The 11315-nt window shown below is 33.7% G+C and overlaps 2 protein-coding genes across 3 annotated transcripts; both read right to left on the minus strand.

The window, feature by feature from the left end:
- Positions 1-1542: 1542 nt before the first annotated feature.
- LOC103846763 (zinc finger protein 3) lies at positions 1543-3974 on the minus strand. Its single transcript, XM_009123760.3, has one exon. The coding sequence runs from the start codon at positions 2885-2887 to the stop codon at positions 2159-2161; it is 729 nt and encodes a 242-aa protein (XP_009122008.1). The 5' UTR covers positions 2888-3974; the 3' UTR covers positions 1543-2158.
- A 3393-nt stretch (positions 3975-7367) lies between these two features.
- On the minus strand, positions 7368-8863 carry LOC103846764 (probable CCR4-associated factor 1 homolog 10). Of its 2 annotated transcripts, none has more exons than XM_009123761.3 (2): positions 8631-8863; positions 7368-8534 (listed from the first exon to the last, which is right to left on the minus strand). In XM_009123761.3, exon 2 carries the CDS (start codon positions 8467-8469, stop codon positions 7627-7629), a length of 843 nt encoding a protein of 280 aa, XP_009122009.1. In that variant the 5' UTR covers positions 8470-8534; positions 8631-8863; the 3' UTR covers positions 7368-7626. The 2 variants fall into 2 exon arrangements, with proteins under 2 accessions (XP_009122009.1, XP_009122010.1); XM_009123762.3 differs by having other exon boundaries at positions 7368-8514; positions 8631-8859.
- Between the last annotated feature and the right edge of the window lie 2452 nt (positions 8864-11315).

Below are 11315 nucleotides of genomic sequence, written 5' to 3' on the forward strand. Positions count from 1 at the left end.
AGAAAACGTCTTCAGACATCTAATAACATTGTCCAAGGTTTCGTCTTGAATAATGCAATACGATAAACTAAATTGAGATTATGTGTTCTTAAGCAACAAAAAAAAAACTCACATAAACTTTGTGCAACCAGCGACAATTATGTTTTCTAAATTAAAGTCATTTATATATCGGAGAGAAACATCAACTGATATGTTGGTTTTATCTACTTACAAGTTACACCCAAATCAGTTGTGTATGATGTTGTGTCAAGTGTCATACACCTTAGAATTAATTTATTTTACGGTCATACAACATGTCATAGTATCAATGGGTAAGTCCGTGTTCTTTTGTAAGTTTAGACAGTTTACTTTATCTTGGGCCTAAACCCAACTTATCCTTCGTTCAAGAAATGCTGTTCGGCCTGTTATCGCTAATTAATCACCATCAGCGAATGTTTCAAACGTTGTAGAAGCCGACTCATTTCATGACAAAATGGCCTACCCAGCTAATTGTAGAAACCGTTAATTATGGGCTTTAAAAAATCAAGATTTTTGTTCAAAAAAAGTGTTCGCTGGAGAAGTGAACTACTCAAACTATAGAAATGTTTGAATCTAAAGGCATTGCAAACAAGAGAGCACTGGAAAATGTCAAATTACAATGAAAAGATGACTGTTCATATATTTGTTCTCTCTCTTTTTCTTTCTTATGCTCATTGCATCGTCGAGAAGGCATCTAGAACAGTGAGTGTATTAAAATGGATACCCTTTTCGTGCGGGTAGAATATTTGGTAGCAACCTGATGATGAATGATCCATCAAAAATCTGTGGGTCTCAACTTTGTTCTGCCATGTGTTACAGGAAAGCGTGACTTAGATTGAAGTATATTGTTGGGGTCAGAACTGTTGCATACAAGAAGATATAAATGGACCCAAGAGTTATTAATCAAAATGAGGTTTGGTTCCATTAGACTTACTTTTTTCTTCACATGTGTTATTGTCTGCCGCCTTGGTGTTATTCTTGGTTTTATTTATGAAACTGTTTGGTTTATTTTTGTTGGTTGTGGCCAATGTGTATCTGAAAACAGACAAGATGATCTGTCTTTTGTCTACATTTTTAGTGCGAGGAAAATGTGCATAGTCCTAGTTGGTTCTACGTGAATAGTTTGGTAATGTAAAGAGCTATTTCAAGATTCATATGCCAACGTTTGATGTTGTCCAATATTTAGAGATTAATGCAACATTGTCAAATTTTCGTTGTGTTATACAATTAACCTTTCGTAATTGAGTATTACTGTCAAATTCTAGTCGGCCATAGTATCACGTCTGCTACATGCTCAAGAGGACTTTCTGGTTCTTCCAAGTTACCTGCTCAGCTTGGTAGTTTGCTCATATAACTCGTGAAAAGACTCTTGTGTTGATGTTTGCTTCAGTAGACATGTCTCACCTCAAGATGTGTAAAGCAGTTGGAGTCAGTCCTTTTAAATTTGTTTTTTGGTCTCGTGGTTTTGACTGTTGTTCCACCTTTTGTGATCATACTCACATGGTTACTGTGTACATTCTATTAATGTATATGTAAGTTAGTGCATAAAGATTATCCAAAAGGCCAAATATTACTCACTATTTATCTAGTGAACACAAATTTTGGGGCCTCACAAAGATCTCATTGGATTCTTGATTATTTCATGATATTTTTTGTTCTACTAGCTGCATTATTAGGGATTATATGATGTATGAACTGTGTGTTTTGTTCTTCTGAACTTTTTGCTTCTTGTCATCATCACAACTAACAACAAGTTCTTCTTTTATATCTGTTTTATTTTTTCTTTCTGTGTCTTTGTTAATCAGTTTCTCATTAAAAGAATGTTTTCCTTATAACTTTTAGGTAACCAAACTGTGACCATAAGTCTTTTCTTTACTGGTTATCAATGACAACAAATCTGCCTGTAGATCTCAATACCATATCTTTCTTATACACTCTAGAAAAGTTTTATATAGTAAAAGAAATCCATTGATGTCTAGCTGAAAACTTGTAGAAATATGGAAACATGTACAACATAAATCTATGCTAGACAAAATATACTCACAATAATAAGTACTAACACTTGAGTAATACTGGTGAACATATCAATGACAACAAAAACCAGCACAAAGAAAAAACAATTGAAGAGACAAGAAGAATCTCAGAGTTTGAGGGACAAGTCAAGGTTCTTCTGCTGCTCTTCTTCAGAATCTACTGGAATTGTTCCAGCACCGAACCTACCGAAGTTCTCACATGTTGAAGTCAACGGTGGAGGAAACATCATCTGATGACGGTTCTCTATTGTTGAAGATAGTCTACCTATGGCTGGTTGCTGAACAAGTGGTGTCCTTGACCAGCTGAACTGACCATACTCACCAGCACCAAAGGCGTTGTATGAACTTAGCTTGTGACTCATTGAGTGAGCCTGAATACCCAATGATCTGTTGCTGTACTGTCCATGGAACGGGACAGGAGCATAGCCATAGGGATGGCCGAAAGCTTCCATCTGTTTCCCTCGCTTAGCCAAAGTCCTCTCTCTTTTGTGGGCGTTTTGGTGACCGCCAAGGGCTTGTGAGCTGTAGAACGTTCTTTGACAGTAGTTGCATGAGAAAAGCTTCTGCTCAGTGGAAGTTGACCCTTTATGACTCGGAGTGGCTACACTCGCGTCTAAGTTGTCGATGAGATTGAGTTCTTGATTGAGCTGTGGTTGACTATAATCATATTCTGCTAGCATAAGGTCGAGCTTTATGCCTTCCTCTCCTGGTTTTTGGTCATAGTCATCTTCTTCTGCGTCTATGTTGTAATGCTCTAGGCTCAATGAAAGAGTGTTGGATGTGGAAACGATGCATGAGGAATCAGATGGCTTTGGCTCGTCCCTGGAGGCATCCATGAGGTGATTGGGTTTTTTTTCTCAGAAGATGATACTACATAAGGAAAGAGTACTTGCTAGAAATGCTTTTGGGTTTTTAATATAAGTGGAGAAAAGTAGTAAGAAGATGAGAGAGAGATGGGTTTGGTTTGGTTTTGCTGACACACAACACACACACAAAGACAGAACAAAACACTTGAAGCTGATTGGAACTCCACCATCTAATACCTGTGTTTATCCCTTTTATAGGAGCCAACTTTCACTTCACATCAACCTTTTTATTTGTCTGCTTTCTACTTTGATAGACAAACCTCTGTTCTCTATTATGCATTATTTTACTTTATTTATTTTTTTCTTCTTCTTCTCTATGTCTTATGCCCTTATATGCTTAATAGTTCTTCAACTTACATGCCATATATTTCACCCCAAAAAAACTTACATGTCATATATGTTTTCTTATAGTTTATAACTGTGCTTGATATTTATCATCGAGTGGACCATTGTGACCAGGATAAATCTGGCTCTGATTGATAGATGAGTTGTTTCCTATGGACAGATTCTCATAGGGGCCAGGGCCAACCGGCCAACTCGTCTTCTTATGGTGTATATAGCGTATATGCAACCGCGGATATATGTGTAGAAAATATTACTAAACCATCATTGGTGACCCATCTTTCAAATGTGTGATTGAATATGTACAGTGTTCAGTTTTTGTGTAAACTAATGGATATTTTTTAGAATATTTTGTAAGAGGAAGAAAGGAGATGAGGGGGGGAACAAGACAAAAGAAAGCTTAGCAGTTCCAAAGATTTTCCAAAAAACTGGGACCGGTTTTATTTGTTTGATGAAACACAACCTGTTGATGGAGTAGATGAAGATGACAACAAGTGATAATGAAATGAAAAGGATGCTCAATAACAAGAGAGAGAGAGAGAGAGAGAGTGGACCAAGTGATAGTATTCAGGTATGTTTGATGTTTCTGTGTACTTTTGAAACTTTGAGAGGAAAGTGGACATATCTGTTTCCTTTTAGCTTTCTACTGTTGATTTCCTTTGCTTATCTGTCTCTCTTTTGTACTCTTTCTACTCTTCCTTTTGATGTTTGCTTCATATTCACTCCTCTCCTCTTTATAACCATTGGAATCCTTAATAGTTACCCGGATTTTACGGTGAAGGGGTTTCATATCCACAGTACCTATCTATATACACATTCTACTTCACAGTGACTCACTGACTGCCACTTTTATATGATTCTTCGTGTAGTTTTTCTCGTGCCATATATAGTTTCTAAATGGCCTTAGCAATATGTCAAATGCTTGTGTTGAAACCAGGATTACATTATTTGTTTCCTATTATTGATCATGGATATTTGTGTGTTTGGATCCATGTATAATTATTTTGATCATTTCTACTATGCTTTACTTTCCGCTTGAATGCTATTGTATGTATTAAGGGACATTAATTATCACTTTCTGAATAGTGAATACTTTAGTTTTTGGAGCCAACTCTGCTGTCCCAACGCACTTGAGAGTTCAGAACTGAATCTATTTTCCTTTGGAAATATGTATACTTTATCAAGTATAATTTCTCATAACGTTTCGTCTTAATTACTCGACATCATTTGTAAATATCTAGTGATATCTAGCACTAACATTTTTTCTTTCTGTGGATTAATAAAGGTTATTAATAAAGGTCATTACTAACAAAATATTAGTCAATAATATTTAATGCGACGAAAGAGAATTACAATATAAACTCTATAAATTAATAAACATGTTAATTAATAAATTTATTCGGTTCCAAACTGGACCACTTCAAAATATGACACAAATCGATAAAATAATAAAATAATAATTTTTAGAAAATTCTATGTAAATATATAGTACCATTAAAATTATATAAGATTTATATAAGTACAAACAATTTTACATTCACAAAAAAGTTCATCTCTATTTTTTAATACTTCAATATATTTTGATAATATTTAGTAAAATTATATCTAAAATTATATTTAAATTCTATAAAACATATTTTGTATGCACTAAATAGTATAATAAAAACGATATGAAAGTCAAATTTTAAAAACTTAATTAATATATACACGAATAATAAACCATTTTCTTATTATTTAAAAATATATTCTAATATAAAAAAAATCTTTAATTTTTTTGTAAATTAATAGTTTTATAAATTAAATTTTTTTATAGTTCTGATAATATTTATTTATAGAGTTTGTATGTAGTTCGCTCCTTGTTAGTGATAGAAGATAATCAATGGTTTGTCATAGAGTATTAATTAAAAATGAATATAGTTTGGCTTTTTACAAAAATATTGAAGTCCAATAAATTGTTCTGGTTTGGGTGGGGAAACAAAGTGTAACGACAACACGTCTCATCTAGGGTTGGAGATAAGAATCTTTGATATGTTTATATTTTTCCAAGCTTTAGCTTAAATTAATACTTAGTGGAAACCAAAAATAAATAAATAAAAATGTGTAGTAAAATCCAAAAATGTAATAGTTAGGAGTTAGGACAAGTAGTTTTAAGTATGTTGAGTCTTTTGTTGAATGCGACCTATAATTGGTGGGTCCAATGTTACAAACTTAAGAAATAGGGAACCTGATTCGGAGAATCAATTTTGTTTGTGTTAAAAGATATAATTGTTAGTTAATCATTAAAATTAAATATTTGATTTCACTATTAAACGACAGTGGCTAGTGTTTTTTATCTGTATTTTTTGTTTTCTTCAGTGAGAAACTCAATCGTAAACTACTCCATAAACTGCAAGATGAAATCCTGATCACATGATGTTGTAACGAAAGGATACGGTCATTTATATTTCTAATGACACTGAGAAAAAACAAGAAACATGATGAAAAAGGGGAAGACGAAAGACTTGGTGCAGGGGAAACACACCCCCACATGAATGATTACAAATATAACATTGTTTATGTAATCAGTAATCACAAATCAAATAAATCTTTTTAGTAAGATCTCATATGTCTCTTCCAGAAATATTCAGAACATCCCTTCCAAATTACATCTTACCCTTGCTTACCAATTTGTGATGAATAATTAAAAATAAAAATATCCATAATCTTACCTTTTCCACAACAGAACAAACTAACAGCAAAGTATACGAGTGCTTGACAGCTAAATCAATCAGAAAATGGGATTGAAAGTTTAGGCTTTTGAAAAAAATTAAATTTTCATCTTATCTAAACACTGATGATCCCTACTTTTAAGGGTTGAGAAATCTGTTTATTTTGTTTGTTAATGGATTGAAAATGTTTATGGCTGTATAGCATCCATGAAGCCAAATAATTACACATTTGACTTTTTCTAGTATATATTTAAGTATTTAACCAAAGAAATAAAAAGATTATAAAACTAAATAACCGATGAAAAACCAGCAAAGCAGTGATATGTATCATTGCAAATAAGTGTAGATGGGGGGAGTATCTTGCTTTGTGCTGGGAAATGGGAACACTCAAACAAAATGACGGCTTCTTTCTTGTTAATACACAAAAGAAGAGGTGGCTTAACTTTGAACTTTTGAAGCAATAAACACGTGCTGCTGATTAGTTACATGATCCAATCCAACTATTCAAAGCACTCTTTCATGGAATACGTTAGAAATCTTAAAAAAAAAACTAATCGTTATAACTAGGGTTGGCACTGATATATTGCTGGTACAAAGCAATTTGATAAACATGCAAGGCCTTTGAATATCATTTCTCTTATCCATTCCTAACTAAAATTACTAAAATCATTCACAAAGTACTAAAACAAATATATCCACAATTATATGAGTTGATTACACAGGTTTTTTAGACTAGAAGAATGTTTAGAGTACTCGAAGAAGAGTTGTCTAAGAGACATGTTTGTAAAACTTATTAAGCACATCTAATTTATTAGACGAACATGAAAAAATGTAATCGTTAGATGATAATGCCACAGGCCTTTCTTCTCCTTCTGATGACCAGTGATCAAAGCCCACAAAACGACCAAATCAGAAGCCAAGTATACAAATAAAGGTCCAATGAGAGCCCACAACTACAGGCCCAATTCAGACACCAAAGAATGTTAAAACTTAAAAGGTCGTCTTGACTATACACCAAATGCCTTTTTTTTGTCTTACAGTACGCTACTGTTAGAACTTGCTGCTGCTGTAGTACTTGATAGAATGATAGGATGGCTACTATTGCTTTGTTTCTTTTACAGTTCCACTCATGTTCTTCAGGTGTACATAATATGATGATAATAATAAATAAGTCCTTGAGCTTTCCTTCAGGTTATTGAGCATTTATATCACACAGATCCGCATTTGACATGTTTTACACACTCGTTTACGGACTAACTACAAAAGACACATACTCTCCCTTCAACAGAAACCAAATTTTGCAAATCCAATTCCAACGCAGAGTAAGTTGCATCAAGATGGAAAAAGCAACCGCTGCAAGAGACTGTTCACTTAAAATGTCACATTGGTAAAAAGAAAAATAAATTATAATTTGGAGTTTTATTTATTAATGAAACGGGGTAGCTGAAATGATATACATTCAGAAACTCAAAGCTAAAACATTAACAACAACCCCTCCTCATTTGATCAAAGAGGTTTTTTCTTTCCTGAAAAGAAAAAAAACAAAAAAAAACAAAGACACAACAATCACTTGCTAAAACCAATTTACACAAACACAAAGTCTAATTGGTCTCACACACTCACAAAGACTAAAAAACCTAATGCAAATCCCCTCGAAACTTAATTAGCAACATTACTAGTAGTAGTAGTAGTAGAATCTTCCACACCTAGACCATACAACACTCCGGTGTACTTCTCAGTCGACCCAGGGAAATAACGCTCCTTGAGCTTCCTAAACGAGCCTAACGTGAGCAAGCTATCCGACCCAGCCTGATGACAAATCCCAACTCTCTCCACACCCATAAGCTCCGCAAGCCTGTTCAGCCCTCCGAAAAGCCCGTTGCAGAAAGTCATCAAGTACTTAATATCGTAAACCGTGGGGAAATACACAAACAACATCTTGAAGAAATCCGCCTGCCTGAGAGGCAGCTCCTTGCAAGTCAGAAGCTTCACCAAATAACCAAAATCATAACCGCCATGAAAAGTAATCCACGAGATCGAATCGTTCAGCACGATCCCCGACGACATCATCAGCTCCCCGAACCGAACCACATCGATCCCCCTCTCGACGTTCTTTTTGAAATCGATCCCGCACTGGCGCAGCAGCTCGATGGACTCGCTAGCGTAGATGTCTTCGCCTATGTTAAACTCGCGGAAGTTGAACTGCCAGATGCAGAACTTGTCGGTGCCGCAGGTGGGGAGGTTGCCGTCCTCGTCGGAGAAGGTTAGACCGAGCTGGATCAATTTTAGGAGATCCACGTTTTCTTTGAGGGTGCGGTAGTTGAGATCGTTGTTATACTTGAACGTTTCAACGGGTTTGAGGACCACGCCGGGGAACTCGGTGTCCATGGCGATGAAGGGGTACTTGTCGACGATCTCGCGGATCAGCGCGAATTCCTCGACGAGGTTGTTGTTCCAGACCTCTCGAATCATTATCGAATCTTCTTTGAGAGTCTCCGCCATAGGAATCACAGATCTGATAATAACACAGCATACGGACAACAAAACCTGTACGGAGATCGGTAGATCTGAGATAAAAAAGAGAAAATAAGAAACAGAAAAAATAACAAACGAACCGTAACTGTTAAACAGATTCAGGCAGGGTGGAGTGTAACGTAACGTACCTCAGATTAAGCAATAACAGATGTTCGAAAACGAACAGATCTAGAGGATACGCAGAGGAGTTCTCGGACAACGGGGAGAGAGGGTAGGTTTTGAGGATAAATAAAGAGAGGTGTGTGAACCAACTTAAACGATGTCGTTTTTGTTTGTCCGATGGAAGGTTCGTTACGACGACGTTTTACCGTGCGCCTTCTTACATCAATCATTACGTTTTGGAGGGGCCAGTTTGCCAATTATTATATCCGTATTGTCCGTTCTTCAGTTTTGTAATAATAATTTTATTTATGTTTCTTAAATAATTGAGGGTGATGATATTTTGATATGATAACCATTTATTTTTTAATGTGCATCACGGAAATTCCGTTCGTTTCTAACTTCCATGATTTTTCTTCACTTTTCAAACAGTATTAATTGTCTTTGTTTTCATGCTGCAATTAAACTATTGTAAGAGTCATATTGTAAAATCTTGTTATATTGAACGTATAGAAAAATCATAGCCGGTTTTAAATGAACACTTGTTTTAGTCCTAAAACTATAAACAACTGTTCAATGTAGATTTTGTAGTTTTAAAACTATGAAATTATCAAAAATAATCTTAAAATATTTATGGATTCTTAAATCTGAAAGCTACCCATGAAAAAATAATATTCATTAGAATGCATATATACTGAATTTTGTTCGTGTTAAAAGTTATAGTCTAGTCAATCTAGTTGTTATACATTTTCTTTTGCTAAAAATATATATTTGGGGAGTGATTGGTTGGGATGTAAGAAGTGACTTTAGTTTTAATTTTCATCTACAACCTTAAATATTATCAATCATGCTTTATCTTGGTTTTTAAAGCTACAACCAAAAAATTAAAACTATATCAAAAACACACAAAAAATGATTGTAGACATCTTATTTTCTAAAGCCCCATTTTTTTAGCTGTAGGAAATTTTAAAGCTACATCACTTAAAGCTAAATCAAAAATCCTATAGACAAAATGCTAAAGTAAATTTTTTATAGTTACAACCCAACCGATCACCCCCTTGTTATATGATTGACTTTGTTGATTCGTATACACGCATATGTACAAGACGTTTCATCCAGATACATGCACCCATTAAACAACTTGTTGCTAACAACATTTTCTCTCTTCAATAATCATATTCTTTTTTTTTATTGAATGAATTCAATGTCTGTGGGTAATCCAAACCATAAAATGTTATAGACACCAATCTTATCTGATTCATGACGATTTATAAACTCTTTGTTCATGCAGATAATCATTCTAGATCAAAAAAACATGTAGTATATCATACTTTCATCAAAGTTAACATGTTCATAAAAATCCGTAAAGCGATTCTCCAACTCAAACGAGTGCCAATAAATTGAACAAAGAAGACAATTATTAATGAGAAAAAGAATGATAAAGGAATATTGATTCTGATCATTATTAATACGGAGTCAAGGGCATCATCGTGCTTCCCACTTACCCTGAAGCATAATCTGCACCTTTGTAATAATTAATTCATTTTTTCATATAAATACATCTTTTTTTTTGGTAAAAATATAAATACATCTTAATACTTACTTACAGTCAACGCATGTAATTTATTAGAAAATAACAAGTTATGATTCTGCTTCTTGTCTATTCTCCATCTCCATCATCTACGACAATTCTCCATATAAAAAGTGTCTGAATTCAACACATTCACCAAAATCAAAGATTCTGCTTCTTGTTGTCCAGTAATAACTGATGCGTAATTGTTTGCTGGCCTGAGTGTAGATAACAATTACCGTTGATGACAAAAACAAATAAACGGCAACACGGGCTATATATGCCTGATTTCTTATGAGTTGGACATAGGCCCAGGTATTTTACCCCATAACCAAATCTGAACCTGAATCTGATTCGAATAATCCGAACCGAAATTTCAACCAAAGTAATAAACTATGATTGTTATTGAATGAGTGTTTTTTCATTTAGTCTCACTCCCTCTTTGATACAATTGTGCTTTTAACTTGCAAATCGGTTTCAATCACGTCATATATGAAGATGGTATGCACTACATAAGCTTGTTATTAGTTATGGTACACTAGCGTATGTGATATTTAACAGTGAATCCAAGCATAATGTAATTCTTCAGTCATAAGAATACCAAACTAATAACTTTATTTGTTAACTACAAATGTTAATCTGAAAACCTTTCTGAATAACGGTATAATTATAATGTGCAGCTTTGGTCTTGGGGGTGTAGTGTACTTAATGGCTAACTCTGCTAAAGGATTTTGTTAAAGTACAAATATAAAATGATTTTTCAAAACTTTCATAAAGATTAAAACAAAAGTATACAGTTTTATGGATATTAAATTTATATCCATATATAATATATTTTCAAGTGATAACTTTTTTATATCTGCATTTTCACTATTTTCGATATTCAAATTGTTAATTATATTCATTTTATTTTTTAAACAAACGGAAAACACAACTAAGTTTTTTTTAAATCAATAAGCATTGAACATCTGCAATGAACATACTATTTTCTTTTTATAATTTACACAAAAATATAAAAATAGAACAATTCTATTATAAAGTAACTTTTGCTCCAATGATATTTTTCTATATTCTACTTTATAAAATAATATTATGTAAGCAAAAATTGTTCGAGTTGTTTTATTTCAGCGTAAACTATATAAAA

The sequence above is a fragment of the Brassica rapa genome, chromosome A10 (genome assembly GCF_000309985.2).
Source record: "Brassica rapa cultivar Chiifu-401-42 chromosome A10, CAAS_Brap_v3.01, whole genome shotgun sequence".
Classification (NCBI taxonomy): domain Eukaryota; kingdom Viridiplantae; phylum Streptophyta; class Magnoliopsida; order Brassicales; family Brassicaceae; genus Brassica; species Brassica rapa.